We start from the raw sequence: 19,389 nt of genomic DNA on the forward strand, positions 1-19,389 counted from the left end.
ACTATACTCTACTGTTAGTATTTTGGGTCTCTCTTTTCTCTTATTCAGCAAAACTCCTTAAAGACTGGCTCTACTGTCTCCACCTTTTTCTTCTTTTCTTTCTTTGTAATTCTATCTACTTAATTTTTTAATGTTATTTTTCCCCTAATTGCATGTAAAACATTGAGCATTTTTAAAATTATGAGTTGCAAATTCTCACCCTTTCTTTCCATTCATTTCCTTCTGCTCCCCTCCTTTGCCTCCTCTTCCTTGAGATGGTAAGCAATCTGATATAGATTGTACATTTGTACTCATGTAAAAAACTTACAAATTAGTCATGTTGTGGAAGAAAACCTGAAGTTAAAAAAAAGGTGAAAAGTAGTATGCTTTGGTCTTTATTCAGAAACTATCAGTTCTTTCTCTGGAGCCAGATAACATTTTTCATTATAAGTCTTTTGCAGTTGTTTTGAATCATTGTATAGCTAGGTCATTCACAGCTGGTCATCATACAGTATTGCAATTATTGTACACAATGTTTTCCTGGTTCTGATCACCTTATTCTTTATCAGTACATGTAAGTCTTTGCAGGTTTTTCGGAAAGCATCCTGCTCATTTCTTTAAAGAGCTTAAAACTAATCCATCACAATCATTTACTACAACTTATTCAGACTCCCAATTGATAGATATCCCCTCAATTTCCAGTTCTTCCCCACACAGAAGGAACTGGTATATTTTTGCACAAACAGGTCCTCTCCCATCTCTTACCCCACCCCTTTTTCCTTTGGGATATAGACCAAGTGCTGAATCAAAGGATATGCACTTTTATAGTTCTTTGAGCAAAGCTCCAAATTACTCTCCAGGATAATTGGTTCAGTTCACAACTCTCATAGGGCATTAGTTTCCCATTTCCCCAGATCTATTCCAACATTTATCATTTTCCTTTTCTGTCTTATTAGCCAGTCTTGACAGGTGTTTTAATTTGAATTCCTTTAATTAATGACAATTTAAAGCATTTTTTCATAAGATTACTCATCTGAAAACTGCTTATATTCTTTGAGCATTTATCAACTGGGGAGCAACTTGTTTTCTTATAAATTTTACTCACTTCTCTATATACTTGAGAAATGAAGTTTTTATCAGAGACACTAGCAATAAAAGTTTTTCCCCAGTTTTCTGCTTTCCTTCTCATTTTAGATACATTTGTGGTGTGTGTGTGTGTGTGTGTGTGTGTGTGTGTGTGTGTGTATGTGAAATATAATCAAACTGAACCATTTTAAATATAATCAAAACTTTTAATATATAATCAAACTGAACCATTTTACATTTCATAATCCTCATCTCTTATTTGGTCCCAAGTTCTTCCCTTACCCAAAAGGTAAATTATTCTATATTCCACTTTAATTTGCTTAGGGCATCAATCACTATATCTAAATCATGTACTCATTTTGACCTTATATACATATATATATATATATATATATAGTATGAGATGCTAGTTTTTAACTAGTTTCTACCATAATTTTCCAATTTTCCCAGCAGTTTTTTGTCAAATAACATGTTTTTATGCCCAAGATTCTGGTTTTCTTGAAACCTTTTGAAGTCTAGCTTATTCAACTTATTTAATTAGCCTATTAGCCAAACTAAATCTGCTCTTTTTAAAGTTACCAACAACCTCTTAATTGTCAAATCTGATAATCTCTTCTTAGCTTTTATCCTTTCTATCTGTTGAATTTGATACCACTAACTTTTCCCTTCTGAATTCTAATCTTTTAGTTTTTGACTTCTCTCCAGTTTCTTCTCTGATCTATTTTGCCCTCTCTTTCCCAAAGCATCTTTCTTCTTATATATCATCTATATGGAGATGACTCAAAGATTATATAGTAAATATTCTGTCAAGTCTCTCTTAAGCTTCAATTCTGCACCCTTAATTATTGACTGGATATTCTAAATTGACTGTTCTAAAAATATCTCAAATTCAAAATGTACAAAAATGAATTCATATATCCTACTATATCCTGTCTATAATCTAAGGGTGTCTGTATCTTTCTAATATAGGAGCTGTTTAATTAAAAACTAGTTTTAATTTAATTTAATTAAAAGTAGTTTTAAACATAGGCAAATTTTACTGACTTTAAGTTATGATTTCTAGAACTCTAGGAAGGCCTTGTTGCTTCCCAAATATCATTCCCTCCAGCATCTGATCCTATTTTACATCCATTCAGAGCTTTTTTCTTTTAAAATTTCTTTTAGTTTTAATGCATACACCTATCAAAATCCATGTCTCTAGAAACTTCATCTTTCATAACACCTTAGAATTTTATCCATTTTCCTACTGGCAAATTTTGATTGAGGAAAAGGAAAAAGAATATGAGTGTACTAGTCACTTGTGGAAAGAACAAAAGTGGGGGAAAATAGTGAAGAATAGAGTTTACAAAGCCAAAGACGAACTTTTATTTATTATGCAATTTTTGCTTAGTATTAATCCTTATTCCAAAGTTATTTTAAGAACATCCACTAACTATAGCATAGAGAGGCCTGTACCCTCAAACTAATGGCTAAATGTTACCAAGTACTTTCTATTTACCAATACTATATAACAGCTCCTTTAACAAGAAATACACAGTTCATCAGCAAAGTGACTGAATCCAGTTCTTAAATGTCTAGCATGCAGATTAAAACATCCTGAAATAAGTAAATATAAAAATAGGTATGGGAAAGGAATTTGAGATAAACCAAAACAAACAAACAAACAAACAAAAAACCAGCCTCTCAATATGCTATAATAAATTACAAGTAGATTCTGGATTTAGTAAATAACAAAATATAAAACAGATCATTTAGAGTATATGAAAGTGATAAACTTTTCCCACAAATGAAAGCAATGGTGCCTAGAACAAGAAGTAAAGCTGAAAAGGTTATTTTTTTCTGATATGGGATGTATTAATCGAAGATTCATAAGTTATATCACACAAATATGGAAGACCAAGAACCATTTTCCAATGAATAAATCTGTGGTCAAAGAATTTTCTTGAAGACTTTTCAAAAGAAATGAAAACTTTTAATAATCATAGGAAAGGCTTTTCCATTAATTTTAAAAGTTGAAGTAAGGCAAATAAAATCTTGACACAAGTTACTCTTGAATTGATTTTATTTATGGAAGAGAAAATGCAGCAACTCACAAGTCGAATCACAGAGAAACTTGAAATTTTTCTTTTGATTCAGTTGTCTAGGGGACTCTCATCTTGAAGATTGCTGAGGTAACCTAAATAAAAATTAAAAATCAAAAGATCCAGGTTAAAATCTAAGAAGGTATAAGTGTTGAAGTCATGATGCTTTAGGTTCTTGTAGGTAGAATTTTCAAATGCCTCAGCATTTTCAGTCTCTGTGGAGAAAAAATAAAGCTATTAAGTTGAAGAATAGAAGACTCAATTACTTTTTGGATAAGTAAATCATTTAAAGTATTGAGCTACTTAGATATGCAAACATTCTCCAAATACCTAATCCATTACAATGTAATTAAAATTTGCTAAATTGTTTTTAAAAAAAGAATGCTTATTAAAAACAGTTTTCAAAGCAAAATGAAATTAGTCTTACTTATATTTAAAAAATATGAACATTTTCAAGATCAAATTAGTAACTAATCATATCATTAAAATTTGCTTATTAATATCCTCATATTTCTAATAACATATGGCTGCATGATTTATATACTAGCCAAACAAATTCACAGAAGCACATTTAGCAAGCTTGAAAATGCAGGTAAACAATAATGGAATAATTTTTAAAAAATCAACAAAAGCTGAATTATTTTCTCTTAATCTCAATGACTACAGAACATTTAGATAAATTTCATCACTAAACTGTTTTCAATAAATATTTTCTTGGTTATAATTAAAATTAACAGATAAGATAATTTAATATTTTTTTAAAATCACTAGTATTATCACTACAGCTATTGGATTTACCTGTGTTTTTTGCTTTTCAAATTTTGTTTTTAAATGGTAGAAAACATAATTTTATTTCCTCATTCAAAAAATACAGAAATACACAGTGAAATGTCTGAAAAATTTGACAAAAATATTTTAAGCAATAGTCCTCATTCCACCCACCCATTCAGAAGTTCATCTTTGAATCTAACACTTCTTATACTTGCTGTCTTCCCCATTAGAAAGCAAGCTTATTGAGAACAAGGACTATCTTACTTTTCTATTTATGTAGAGCATAAATGTGTATGCACATTGTAGAGTACAGTGCATTATATATAGTAATCACTTAATAAATTCTTTTTTAATCCCTTTAAATAAGTTTCTTGCTGGTTGAAAACTGAGAAATAACATGCTTTCCAGAAATTGAGCATGCTGCATAAGATGAAAATAAAATAAAAGTTATAAGAAATATATTTTTATTTAAAAGTACAGTTTCTAGACTGAGTTCATAAAAAATATCTCTTCAGTTTCTGTTTCTTGAAGCCAAGAATAATACCTGACTTTTCTATAGCACTTAAAGTTTACAAAGTGCCTGGCATATAGTCTCACAATTGATTCTCAACAACATGGTGAGATAGGTGTAAACAGCTATTATGAACGCCATTATAGAGAATAAAAAAGAGAAGCTAAGATTAAGTGAATTTCCTAGGTAACTGTTAAACTCAAACAGAACCTATCCCACAGGGAACCCCATATATTGATTTAGAAAACCACAAATTAACATTCTTTATATTGTATTCTATTTTTATTTTGTTAAATATCCCCAATTACATTTTAATCAGGTTCTACTCTAGGATTTTATGATTCTATTCTTGGGTTTAACATCTCTAGCTAAGAAACATACAGAAGGTCTGAGTTTAGATTCCTACCAACTTTCACTCTGGCTCCACTTCTATTAGATCACGTTGTCTCAACCCAGATATTACAGCCTTTGTTCCTTTGCCTTCTATGTTTAAATTAAATTAAATGTGACAAAATATTGTTAAAAGAAATTTAAATTAACTAAACATATCCAATGTCTTCATTGTTGCATAGTTAAATCCTCAAATAATGCTTGAATATATTTAGCTATGTCATTTTGAAAAAGATTCAAAATTATAGAAAAATCTTATTTCTTTAAAAAAAAATCAATTTTACATATCTTTTCCCTTTTAAATTTTCATGTCTTTTTTAGACTTAACAGAAGGGGAGAAAAGAGATCTTACAAAGAACATATATCCTCAAGGAATTTTCTCCATGTAAATAGAGACATTTTTGCTAACTGAAAAAACACGGTACTCACAGGATATTGAACTCACAGAATATAATTAACCTTATTTCTAAATTTCTAGTATTACTATCCAATCCAGAGGATATTTTAAAATGGAAGTAACAGAAATATATATATACACACACACACACACATATATATATATATACACACATATATATATTTTTGCAATCCTGAGCAAGTTTTGTAAGCTAACAGCATTACATGCATGATGTTAGAATAAAGTTAAAAAAACAAAAAACAAACATAAGAGCACAGAAAATACATAAATTTAGTAAACACGTTACAATTTATAAAGGAAATATAAACATAAAGATAGCACATAAGTTAGTGGGCAAGAAGAGATTTTTAATTAAGTTGTATAGAGAAGCAGCAAATAATCTTATTAGTAAACATTATTGTATTTTAGAGTAGTATAAAATAGTAGTACTTAGAACTATCTAACTATAGAGACACCAAAAGAACAATACTATATATATATGTATGTATATATATGTATATATACATATATACATATGTAAAACATCATAACACACAATCCAAGCCATTAATGTATTAAATACCTCACCCTGAATTTTTTTTAAAGTAGCATACACACTTAAAATTTATAGGAAGCTTTCCAATTTAGTGTTCAAAGAAAAGAAAAATTTAAACTATAGCGAGCAAGGTGTTAATAACCATTTGACTTTTTAAAAAATATATTTTATCCAAAATTATTTTATAAAAATAAATCTTAGAAACAAAAAATATCAAGTCTCAATACTGTTTCTGTGTTAAAGCAGAGAAAACAATACAGTGTAGAGTACAAAAACATGTTAAGCCTGCAATCACAAAAAAAGGTTAGGCTTGCAACCTTTTAAAAATGAGATTGCTTTTTTTTCTTCTCAGGGATGCTGTGAGATTAAAACAGATAGCATTTATATAGCATTTTAAGGTTTGCAAAGTGTTTTACAAATATCATTTCATTTGACCCTCACAACAGACATGTGAGGTAGGTGCTATTAGTATTTTCCTACAAATGAGAGAAACAAAGGTAAACAAAAGTTACTTGCTCAGTAACTTATATACCTTCCCTTCATATATACCTTAGACACTTAGGTGAAATATACTTTGAACTAGTAAGCATAAAAAACAATTATAATGAAACCAAAGACCATATTGTTTTTAAATGATATTGCTTAACTAGATGATCATTTAGTCACAATGACATGACATGAAAATACATGACTATGCCCTACTTTTAAAAGTTAAAGCAAGGAAGAAAGCTGTCAATGTTCAAAAATTTTATTTCTTATACAATCCAGATTACTATGTCACCTTTCCTCTCCAAATAGAAATATACATTAAAAATATTGTAGATCTGTCCGAAGTATTATATAATTAGCAAAGAGATGAATACATCTGCTAACCAGAGAAATTCGTCATTTTTTGGTAACAATGCAATTAAATAAAATGTATATTTATAAACTTAAAAATAATTCTTTTTATCATGAAAACCTCTCAATGACATAACAATGCTTTGACAAATTAAAATTGTACCCAGTATGATGACTTGATTTTTGAACTTCATTGGTAACCTTGGAAAGACTTCTTCCTTTGTACCAGTATTTCCTGCAGGCACATTTTCCTCTAAGATGTCTTCTTTGGTCTGAGGAAGAGATGCTTCCAAATTTAGGATGGGTACCTGTTCCTCTAAAATGTCTTTGTTATTAAAATGGTCTGTTGTAAAATCAACAACTGTTGGTTTCTCTTTCCTGTTTTCTTCCTTTGTTATCAACAGTTTTATTTCTATACCTAAATGGGTTGATGAAACTACTGTTTTGGTTTTTTGGATTTTGGGGTTTTTTTTTGTCATTTAATTCAACTCAAATAAAGAATTCTGCAAATGTGCCTCTTTTTGTACTTTGTTCTCTAAAAGACTTCTGATTTGGGTGATATTGGGAAGCTCTTTATAGGCTTCGGATCATTCAACAGTGATTTTCATCTCTGATTGATGAGGTTTCTCCACACATATAGAGTCCATGCGTACTTTTTGGAAGTGGGTCTTCTTGGTTAATCTCAAATTTCTTTGGGCCTTCTGCTCAAAAGTATCTCCTTGTGGAAACTCTCTTTTAGTTCTGATGGTAATCTTAAGTTTCAAGACAATTTCTGAGACACTATCTTCTCTATCAGAATCTGAGTCAGATGAAGAAGATGCTAAATCAACTTCAGCTGGTTTCTGGATCTTTTGGTGATTTTCTAAATAAGTATCCTTTGCTCTGAATGAAGGTGAAACTTTTTGTGGAAATTCAACTACAGTCTTTTCTGGCAAAAGTTTTCCAATTTCTTCATCTATCGGTTGTTTGATGTCATCAGAATTAATATTAACTATGGTCTTGTCTTTATTCACAGCTAATGGACAAGAATTAGTTGATGATAATTTTTGGGGAAATTCAGCTCTTGGGGTTGGTAATAGCTTGATCCCTTCCTTTGGTGCCACTACATCTAGGAAATGGCATAAAAAGGAATATTAATCTTTTTTATCCAATATAATTTTCTTATGCAGTTTTGAATATTTTTAAAACTATAAAATAAACCACAGCTTAGTGGATTAATATGCACCTAAATGCATGAAAATCAGTTAAAAACCATTTATTCAGATATCAAAATATCTATGCTGCTTGGAGGTCAGGATACATATATAACAATCAAAAAACTTATAAATTTTTTACCTAATATTCGTATTATATTCATTTGAGTAAATCTAAAGGACTGTCTTCATAATGCAAAAAAAAAAAAAAATCAAAGTAAAGCTGTTCAACATAAAACATAGGGGAAAAAAATCTGTGAATACATAATACACAATAGCAGATTTTACTGAAATATTTTTCTTCAATAGTGGAAAGAAAAAAAGGTTTAGTATAATATATATAGTAATAGAAACAATGAACAATTACTAATGAGTTAATTAGTGATTCAACTAGCCAGACATTTTCTACTATTACCATAAAATATTAGTAGACAGAATAAGATAGAAAACACACAGTGAAGAAATATTAATGGGTCAAAGAGCAATTTTACATAAATGAAACTCAGAAAAGTAACAAAAAGAATAAGCAAAATCTCAGGGGGAAAAAATCACCCGAATACAAAGACTTTTTAAAGTTGCTAGAAAAATTGAAGCTTGAGATAAAGAAATGAAATCAAAAGTGAAAAAAGAGCTCAGGGGAAAAAAGTGAAAGGAAAAAAATAGTTGACAACAGAAAATAGAAAATCTGAGTCAAGAAACTGACTATGAAAAATGAAATGAAGCTAACAAAACTCAATGGCTCCAAAAGAATAAAAATAACAGAAAAAGGCTAAATAACTGGAAAACTTGAAGAAAATTTAAGATATCTAACATATTTATATAGATAATATCTACGTTCCAAAGGACCTGGAAAACAGGTCAAGGAGAAATAATTAAAGAAATGTAAGACTTACTAAGAACTATGACAATGTGCTATCATATTTCAAGAAATTATGAATGAAAATTGTCTATATCTATTAGAATCAGAGGGCAATAGTGAAAAAAAGGAAAAGAATTTATAAACATCCCTTCTTTCCCCCTCCCCTCCCCTCCCCCCTCCTCGCCAGCCCCCAAACCACCCCAGGACTGCCATAGCCAAAATCAAGAACTTCCAAGTCAAAGAAAAAAAAAGCTGACCAGCAAAAAGACAAATTTCAAGTACCAAAAAACCCTGGGTAACAGAAAAGAAAAAATACATCATACACAAAGGTTGATTTGTGAATTGAAACAATTCAATCTGAAAAACTTAAGTATAAAGTTAAAGGTGGAAAAATGGATTTTTACTAAAATAGTGAACTTTTCCCATATTCCTGTGAAAAGGCTAGAGCACAGTAGAGTCTTTGAAATGCAAATATAAGACACAAAAGGAACCAAGAAAGGAATAACCTTTTGAGGAATTGGAAAGGATGAAACAATGAAGTGCTAACATTCTAAGACAGAGAGAGGTGACAAGTATTTCTATAGAATACTAATTTCTTCAAGGATCAAAGAGGAAGGCAAAAAAAATAGGACTTGTGTGGGTTTATTCATTTAGTTGGTTTTTAAATATATGTAGGCATATATTTTAATTTTTAAAAACTACTTCCTAATTACACTTAAGCAAATTTTTGCACTGATTTTTAAAAATTCATTTAAAAATGCTAGATAGAGAGCAGGCCTTAAAATCAGGAAGACCTGAGTTCAATTCAGCCTCAGACATCAATCAGCTCTGTGAACCCGAGCAAGTCACTTTACTTTGTTTGCCTCACTTTCCTTATCTGTCCAATGAAATGGAGGAGGAAATGACAACTCATTCCAATATCTTTGCCAACAAAATCCTAAATGGCATCATGAAGAGTCTGCTGGCCATGAATAAAATAATTGGTTATTTAAAGCATTTTTTTGTGTGTGACTATCATATCTTTGATTTCTTCTGAAAAATATTTGTTCTTATCCTTTGATCAAATTATCAAATGGGGAATGGCTCTTAATTTTTATAAATTTGGCTCAGTTTCCTATATATTTGAGAAATGACATTTTTAATCAAAGAAATTTGCTGCAAAAAGCTCCCTTCCCCCTGTTTCATATTTCCTTTTAATTATGCCTTCATTAGTTGTCTTTGTACAAAATATTTTTTAATTTCATGGAATCAAAATTATCTATTTTACTTTAATCTTTTTTACTTTTACTTTTGTTTTTATTATTTTTTATAAATTATTATTGATTTTATTATTTTTATTACTAAAATCTTCTCTATTTCTTGTTTGGTTATAAACTCTTTTCTGATTCATAGATCTGACATATATTTTCCCATGTTCCCTTAATTTGCTTATTGATAACATTTTTTACCATCTAAATCATATATCCTTTTTGACATTACCTTGGTATGTGTTGTGAATTCTTAGTTCTTAACTCCAAACACTTGGATTTTGGGGTTTATCTAATATTAGATTATTATAGTCATTTTCTACCATGTATTGTGTACCTGATCTATTCCACTGATCCACCACTCCATGTCTTAGACAGTTTCAGATTGTTTTAACAATTATAACTTTGTAATATAATTTGAAATAGGTATCCTAGGCTGTCTTCTTTCACAATTTTTTTCATTTATTCCACTGATATTCTTGACCCTGAACAAATTAGGGTATATGAGTGAAATAGAATATTGTTGTTTTTAAAGAAAATGATGGAGATAGTTTCAGAGAAACTTGGAAAAACCTATATGAAACAAATTCAATATGAAAGAAATAGAACAAGTTATACATGAATGCAGCTTTTAAACTACTTAAGACTCTTTCAGTCAGTGAGTAATACCAGTATGTAGATCATTGAAGCTAAGGATTTTACACTCTAGTCAGAATTCACAGCATCAAGAGGGAAGAAGTCAGAATGTGACAGGATGAATAAAGGAGAAAATGACTACAACCACCAAAGATTTTGAAGAAAAAAATTCAATTAAGAGCCCAGAGAGCCCATTAATTAAAAAAATTCAATTATTAAAAAAATTCAATTATTAAAAAAATTCAATTAAGAGCCCAGAGAGCCCATTCATTCCTGAATGGATAAGTGGTCAAAGGGCAGCTAGGTACTAACTGGCTTAGTGGATAAAGCACCAGCCAGGACTAGAGTCAAAAGATTTATCTCCCTGAGTCAGCCTCAGACATTTACTAACTTGTCCAGGGTCACACAACGAAGAATTGTTAAGTGTATAAGACCAAATTTGAACTCAGGTCCTCATGACTTCAGGGCTGGGGCTTTATCCACTGCGCCACCTAGTTGCCCCAAAGAAATAACTCTCTCTCTCTTTTTTTTAAATAGCTTTTTATTTACAAGTTATATGTATGGGTAAATTTACAGCATTGACAATTGCCAAACCTTTTGTTCCAAATTTTCCCCTCCTTCCCCCCACTTCCTCCCCCAGATGGCAGGATGACCAGTAAATGTTAAATATATTAAAGTATAAATTAGATACACAATAAATATACATGACCAAACTGTTATTTTGCTGTACAAAAAGAATCGGACTCTGAAATATTGTACAATTAGCCTGTGAAGGAGATCCAAAATGCAGGCAAGCAAAAATATAGGGATTGGAAATTCAATGTAATGGTTCTTAATTATCTCCCAGAGTTCTTTCACTGGGCGTAGCTGGTTCAGTTCATTACTGCTCTATTGGAACTGATTTGGTTCATTTCATTGCTGAGGATGGCCAGGTCCATCAGAATTGATCATTATATAGTATTGTTGTTGAAATATATAATGATCTCCTGGCCCTGCTCATATCACTCAGCATCAGTTCACGTAAGTCTCTCCAGGCCTTTCTGAAATCATCCTGTTGGTCATTTCTTACTGAACAATAATATTCCATAATATTCATATACCACAATTTATTCAGTCATTTTCCAACTGATGGGCATCTACTCAGTTTCCAGTTTCTGGCCACTACAAAGAGGGCTGCCACAAACATTTTGGCACATACAGGTCCCTTTCCCTTCTTTAGTAACTCTTCGGGATATAAGCCCAGTAGTAATACTGCTGGATCAAAGGGGATGCACAGTTTAAAAACTTTTTGAGCATAGTTCCACATTGCTCTCCAGAATGGTTGGATGTATTCACAACTCCACCAATAATGTATCAGTGTCCCTGTTTTCCCATATCCCCTCCAACATTCTGCATTATCTTTCCCTGTCATTCTAGCCAGTCTGACAGGTGTATAGTGGTATCTCAAAGTTGTCTTAATTTGCATTTCTCTGATTAATAATGACTTGAAGCATCTTTTCATATGACTAGAAATAGTATCAATTTCTTCGTCTGAGAATTGTCTGTTCATATCCTTTGACCATTTATCAATTGGAGAATGGCTTGATTTCTTATAAATTAGAGTCAATTCTCTATATATTTTGGAAATGAGTCCTTTATCAGAACCTTTGACTGTAAAAATATTTTCCTAGTTTATTGCTTCCCTTCTAATCTTGTCTGCATTAGTTTTGTTTGTACAAAACCTTTTCAGTTTGATATAATCAAAATTTTCTGTTTTGTGATCAGTAATGATCTCTAGTTTTTCTTTGGTCATAAATTCCTTCCTCTTCCACAGGTCTGAGAGGTAAACTATCCTGTGTTCCTCTAATTTATTTATTTATTTATAATCTCATTCTTTATGTTTAGGTCATGAACCCATTTTGACCTTATCTTGGTGTAAGGTGTTAAGTGCGGGTCGATGCCTAGTTTCTGCCATACTAGTTTCCAATTTTCCCAGCAATTTTTGTCAAACAGTAAGTTCTTATCCCAAAAGCTGGGGTTTGTCAAACACTAGATTGCTATAGTTATTGACTGTTTTGTCCTTTGAACCTAATCTATTCCACTGATCAATTAATCTATTCCTTAGCCAATACCAAATGCAAACAAATAACTCTTAAAAGAATGGCAAACTGTTAAGAGTCAAAGAAAAATACTTCCAATAAAGGAAAATTGGCAAAAATTAGCAATGGACAGGAAAAGTTAATGTTGGAAAATTGTTAATGGAATTGTGATTGGGGACAATCATTTTAGAAAATGCTAAGAAACTTTGTAATTAAATGGAATAAAATATCCATATGGTCAATGATAAGAGAAAAGTTCCTATAAACACCCACATATTTGTCACAGTACTTTTCATGGTAGCAAAGAATTGGAAACAAAATAGATGCCCATCAATTGGGGAATGACTAAACAAATTGTGGTATTGAACATAATGGAATATTACTATAATGTAAGAAACAAGGAATAAGATGAATATAGAGAAGGATGAAAAAGATTCCCATGAACTGATGCAGAGCAAAGATTAAATAGTACCAACAAAACAATGTAAATGGAAAGAACAACAATTAAGAGTAGAATTTAAAATAAACGTTGTAAAATTTCAAAGAACAACTATGCCCCAATGTTAGGGGTCTTGGCCCTAACTCCTGAGTGGAACAGGTCTTATGTGACCAGCACTGCTTATCTACCTGAAATGGTGAAGACTGTGAGTAATGAGGGGTGGTGTGAGAATCCGTTTATTACAAAGACTGCAGGTCCTTTTATCATCTTGGTGCTTGTTTCTAGTTACTACTACACACGTAATCACATCCTAGCCTATAGTAGATACATGATTCTCTACCAGAAGCTACATGTAGATATGTAGTGTGCATTCCTTTCCTAATAAGGATATTCAAGGTACTCCCCTCTAAGGTACAGCACGCCTCTCCTGGGCCACGTTACTCCTTAGGTGGGACCCCCTTCTTCCCAGCACTATCTTGTTCACCCTTAAAAGGCTACCCTCAGATTACCTGGACCATGCCCTGTGCGATGTCCAAGGCTGGCGGGGGGAGGAGAGGAATGGGAGTTGGCAGGCCCTCTTACACCCCAAATGAAAACACACTTTTCTTGGCTGATGTGAGAAGACCACAAGTGTGGTAGATTGCATAATTTTTAGATTTTTTTCAAAGTATTGATCAGAATAGTCGTATCTTTCTCTTATTCCCTTTCTTTAAAAAATACTGCTATAAAAGATGGATCTCTAGGACAACAGTAATTGAAGGAATATGAGGAAAACTTAAGTGATACAAAAACAAAAGATATCAATAAAGTTATATTTTAAAAACTGGATTACAAGCAGTCAAATTAACAGAGGATACTAAAATAAGAATAACATGAAAAGAATTACAAAATTTTAAAAATTAAGTATTACAAAATAAAAAAATCAAACTAATATCTGGTGGTTCAAAACTCTGTGGAATCCCCCCAAAAATAAAACCATCAAAGAATTTCCTAGAATGGTTCAAAAAAGAAAATCAAAAATTTCTAGAATGGTTCAATAAGAAATAATCTCTTTTCTAAAAAAAGTGTTAAGAGAAGGTAATAATGTCATCGTTAGAAAAATTTAAAAATATGTATGGAAAGTACTAGCAAAGTACTAAGTCTACCCCCAAAAATATAGAAGGAGAGAACAACAGAGTTGAATACAAATATGACACAATGAAAAGATAATTTTGAAGAGAAAAGGCAATAACTTTTGAATAACAACCAAGATAATTCTCTGAATAACTCTGAACAGAGGAAATTGGCTTAGTCCCCTTCCTCCTCCATAGCAAACCACTAAAATTTATAATTTCAAGAGATTTAGGATGGTAATGACATCCTCATCCAGAGAGAGAACTATGGAGAGTCAATAGATTGAAATATCCTATTTTCATCTTTGTGTTTGTTTGCTTTTTCTTTCTCATGGTTTTCCCCCCCTCTTTTTGTCTGATTTTTCTTGTATAACATGCCAAATTTGGCATGATTTGTCAGATTGCTTGCTGTCTTGGGGAGAGGGTGAGGAGAAGAAAGAGAAAAAAATTTGGAACACAAAATTTTATAGAAATGAATGTTAATGGGAAAACATTTTTACAGTCAAAGGTTCTGATAAAGGCTTCATTTCCAAAATATATAGAGAATTGACTCAAATTTGTAAGAATTCAAGCCATTCTTCAAATGATAAATGGTCAAAAGATATGAAGAGACAATTTTCAGATGAAGAAATTGAAACTATTTCTAGTCATATGGAAAGGTGCTTCAAATTATTATTGATCAAAGAAATGCAAATTAAGACAACTCTGAGTTACCACTACACACCTGTCAGACTGGCTAAGATGACAGGAAAAGATAATGACGAATGTTGGAGGGGATGTGGGAAAACTGGGACACTGATACATTGTTGGTGGAATTGTGAACGAATCCAACCATTTTAGAGAGCAATTTGAAACTATGCTCAAAAAGTTATCAAACTGCATATCCTTTGACCCAGCAATATTACTATTGGGCTTATATCCCAAAGAGATCGTAAAGAAGGGAAAGGCACTCACTTGTGCAAAAATGTTTGTGGTAGCCTTTTTTGTAGTGGCTAGAAATTGGAAATTTAATGGATGCCCATCAATTAGAGAATGGCTGAATAAATTGTGGTATATGAAAGTTATGGAATATTGTTCTAAAAGAAATGATCAGCAGGATGAATATAGAGAGGCTTGGAGAGACTTACATGAACTGATGGCTAAGTGAAATGAGCAGAAGCAGGAGATTATTATACATGGCAACAATAAGATTATATAATGATCAATTCTGATGGATGTGGCTCTCTTCAACAAAGACATAATTCAAACCAGTTCTACTTGTTCAGTGATGAAGAGAGCCATCTACACCCAAAGAGGGGACTGTGAGACTTGAGTGTGGACCACCACATAGCATTTTCACTCTTTCTGTTATTGTTTGCTTGCATTTATGTTTTCCTTCTCAGGTTTTTTCCTTTCATTCTAGATCTGATTTTTCTTGTGCAGCAAGATAACTGTATAAATATGTATACATATATTGGATTTAACATATACTTTAACACATTTAACATGAAACTGGACTACCTGTTATCTAGAGGAAGGAGTAGAAGGGAGGAGGGGAAAAGTTGGAATAGAAGGTTTTGGAAAGGTCAATATTGAAAAAATATTAAAAAAAGAAATGAATGTTGAAAACTATCTTTACATGTGTTTGGAAAAATAAAATACTATAGAAAAAAACTTCAAGAAAACCCCCCTAAAATTGACTCCCGATTAAATAATACCACTGTATTGTTTCTACCTTCACTAAGGTTAAAACATATAGCAATTACATATATATATATGCCCTCTCTCTCATCACCTCAAGCCAGGAAATCTGGCTGGTCTCCCTACCACAAGTCTCCATCCACTCTAATCCTTTCTCCAATCAACCACCAAAGAGTTTTTCTAAAAATGTAGGTCTGATAAGGTCACTAACCTTGTCTAATTCTTAGCTCAAAAATAAACCACCCTTATTAACCTGGTCTCTTTATTGCCTTTCCTTTGTCTTCTTATTTACCTCCCCCTCTACATCCTCTTAGATCTACTAGATGTTCCTCATAAACAACATTCTGTCTCCCAAATGAAAATAAGCTACATAGTTATATAAGGAGGGAGGTATATTGTAGTCAGACACACTAGAACTGTGAAACTGGTTCAACTATTCTGGTAAACAATATGGAACTATACTTAAAATATCACCTAATTATATATATCTACAGACCCAATGATATTGATCAAGGTCACAAAAATATGTATGATTATGTGTGTGTACATTTGTTTTGTAGGAACAATTCTTGTTCTAGTAAAGAATTCAACAAAACAGGTATTCAACAAATAGCGAAATGCTAAAAAAAAAAAAAAAAAACTGTAGTACATGAACATAATTTTACTGATTTTAATCTGAGCATTATACAGAAAACCAAGATTCCTAATTTTAACATTATCTTTAAAATGATGAAATATGAAGTACTCAAAGAAATACAGAGACTTATGAATACTGCAGAGCAAAATGTATAGAATCAGGAGAACTAAAACAATAATGGAAGGAGGAGAAACTGTAAAAGATCAGAAAATTACCAAAATGGTATCCAATGATAACTTCAAATGACTGAGAAAGAAAAATACCTTCCACCCAAAGAGAAAGATGTAAGAGTAGCAGAACATAACTAGGTATGCATTTTCAAATACAATCTATGCTGATTTGTTTTGTATATTTATTATAAGAGGGAAAGAAAGGAAAAAGTTGTTTATGGGTAGTAATAAACATGAAAAAAAGTTATATTGTATTCATTTAAATTAATTCACATTTAATTGTAAATGCTAATTGTACTGATTAAAAAAAAAAATCTGATGTTAAGAAAAGGGAATAGAGTTCAAAAGACTCTGCCCAATGTCCTCATGCTTTGGTTGATGATTTTCTATGAAAAAAAAAGTCACTGAGAAAAAGAGAGGAAGAAAGCATAGAAGGTTACATGGAAAGGTAAATTGCTCAAGGAACCAAGAAGGAGATAGTATAATGAGACTCATCAAAACAATGAATCACAAGTGTATCTTATCCTTACACTATAAAAACCCCCAGAGAATAGCATATACATTAAAGAAAGGTGATTAATAATGAAAAAAAAAAAAAGACACATGAGATTTAAAGGACACAAATATTTCAAGATTAAAATTTTAAAAAGCAGGGTAATAAGAAACCTGGTTCATTGTAATATTGAATTCCATTAGAAATGAAAGCATAACACATACAATGTTGTAACATTGAAACAATAGCAACAGAATACAAAGAAGTGATTCAGAACAGCACTAAAAGATGAATAGTAGAACAATAGACTGTTGTCTTATATGGTCCTAAATTTCAGTTATAGAGTTAATATCTGACTTGAGAAAATGAAAAATCATAATTTAATGCTATTTTAAATGACTATGCATAGTTTTATTTATACTTTGTAGAACTTTCTTTTTGTTACTATAATAATCTTACTTTTTGGTGGTTGTTGCAATTTAGACTTCTTTTGTTTTTCCTTTTCACTGTCTCCCGATTTTATAGAGGGGAAAACTGTTGAAGCAAATTCTCGAAGCCCCCATGCTTTTAGTTCTGTGGTCTGAAAAAAAAAAAAGTATTGGCATTTCTTATTACAATTTCAATCAATTAATTTCATGTAAGCTATTATTGTTGAATTGTAGGATAAGAAAAAAAATTATATCTTTTTACTGATAAAAATCTAAGGTTTATCTGCAAAATATTGTCACTTATTTTTGCTTTCAACTTCAGCAAATTAAAAAATCAAATGTTTTACAAAGCTTTACAGAAAGTAAATATGGTTAAAAAAAAAATCTCCCAAATATCGTTCTGTAAAAGTTTATAAGCTCTAAATCAAATTGTGTGATTTGGCACCTCAGATTTTATTACTTTCCCTTATTAACAAACTATTTTATGCTAATGCTTAGGAACCCAGATTTTACTGATCCCCATATTCACATTCTATTGTAGGCTCTTTTGGCAAAACACAATCTAGTTTCTCTCTGGCTTATGTAAAACAGGGTGTGTCATTGCCAAAAACTGGTATTAACTTGGGTAAACTGATTTAACCAAATCTGACTTCAAGTTCTTCCCTCGATAAATTGAAGATAAAAGACATTTTCATCAGTTAAATTATGAACTAATTGGGCTGACAAAGATGTTTACAAATCTCACAAAGCTTCTGTGATTAAAGAAGGGGATGTCAAATAGGATGGGGAAATTTTGTTCTTGCTCTGGCTAAATGGATTAAGTTCTACTTTTAATGCACCAAAATATAACATCAAAGGCAAATTAGCGTAGTTACTGGCAAGGCAAGACTCACGTGACATCACATCCAGCAGAGACGACCTTCGTTTATTGCAGCACATGCGCACAGGTTCTCTTTTCCTCTCTCCTCTTCCCCTCCCCCTCCCCCTTTCCCTCCAAGCCTAACGCACCTGGGGAGAAGACCTGCGCTCATCACAGCCGAGAAATCCCATGCTGAGCTCTCCACCTCAGAGGTCCTAATGGCTCCCACTACCTACACAGAACTTTCCTGACCTTACCTTCAGTACCACTTCTCGGCCCAGTCTCAGAACTGAGGAAAAGGCCATAGCAGTAGAGTTGGGGGGCTCTAGGTGAGGTTAACCCGTCGACGTTGGCTGGACACCCCCAGAGTTAGCTCGAGCTCACTTCACTTAGGTGTGAGCACAACTGGGGGCGGGGCTAGAGTCTGCCTTCCTCTCGGGTGGGGGAGGGCATCTCAGCTCAGAGTCCTTGTGATGCGCATCCCTCTTACGCCCAACTTGACACCCACCTCCACTGACCCCGCCCCAGTGAAAGGCTAGCAGATCATCTTGACCACAAGATGTCTAAACCAGGTTCTGTTTGTGCCGGGGCAAGAGTGGCATGTAGACAGTCAGATCAATAAATCTATGATTAAAAATCCTCAAAACCAAACCAAACCAAGCCAAAACCAAAAAAACCCAAAGCATAATTAATACCTTTAGCAGTACCCCTACCTTTTACAGTGATTGGGAGTCAATTCCAGTGAGATGACTAATATTTTTTTTCAACATCTTCAAATGCTAAATAAATGTCACTTCTGATTTGTGTGGGCCTTTATTTCCTCCAACTCCCCCTCCCCCAAGACTAAGTTACCCGAAGAACTCCATTTACTTAATAAACTTTTTCGATTTTACTTAACTTATCATAATGTATCAAGCAGCATTTTTTCCTAACCCCTCCTCCTCTAC

The 19,389-nt window shown here is 32.2% G+C and overlaps 1 protein-coding gene across 4 annotated transcripts; it reads right to left on the bottom strand.

Annotated features, from left to right (window-relative positions):
* Positions 1 to 3,109: 3,109 nt before the first annotated feature.
* On the bottom strand, positions 3,110 to 19,264 carry LOC127557855 (uncharacterized). 4 transcript variants are annotated; one of them, XR_007952648.1, is made up of 4 exons: positions 18,477 to 18,576; positions 17,615 to 17,735; positions 6,775 to 7,719; positions 3,110 to 3,361 (listed from the first exon to the last, which is right to left on the bottom strand). XR_007952648.1 is itself a non-coding variant. In XM_051991141.1 (4 exons), the coding sequence occupies exons 1-3, from the start codon at positions 18,745 to 18,747 to the stop codon at positions 7,199 to 7,201; spliced, it is 690 nt and encodes a 229-aa protein (XP_051847101.1). In that variant the 5' UTR covers positions 18,748 to 19,264; the 3' UTR covers positions 3,110 to 3,241; positions 6,775 to 7,198. The 4 variants fall into 4 exon arrangements, 3 of the variants coding, with proteins under 3 accessions (XP_051847101.1, XP_051847100.1, XP_051847102.1); XM_051991141.1 differs by lacking the exon at positions 18,477 to 18,576 and adding an exon at positions 18,700 to 19,264 and having other exon boundaries at positions 3,110 to 3,241; XM_051991140.1 differs by lacking the exon at positions 18,477 to 18,576 and adding an exon at positions 18,700 to 19,264.
* Between the last annotated feature and the right edge of the window lie 125 nt (positions 19,265 to 19,389).

The sequence above is a fragment of the Antechinus flavipes genome, chromosome 3 (genome assembly GCF_016432865.1).
Source record: "Antechinus flavipes isolate AdamAnt ecotype Samford, QLD, Australia chromosome 3, AdamAnt_v2, whole genome shotgun sequence".
Classification (NCBI taxonomy): domain Eukaryota; kingdom Metazoa; phylum Chordata; class Mammalia; order Dasyuromorphia; family Dasyuridae; genus Antechinus; species Antechinus flavipes.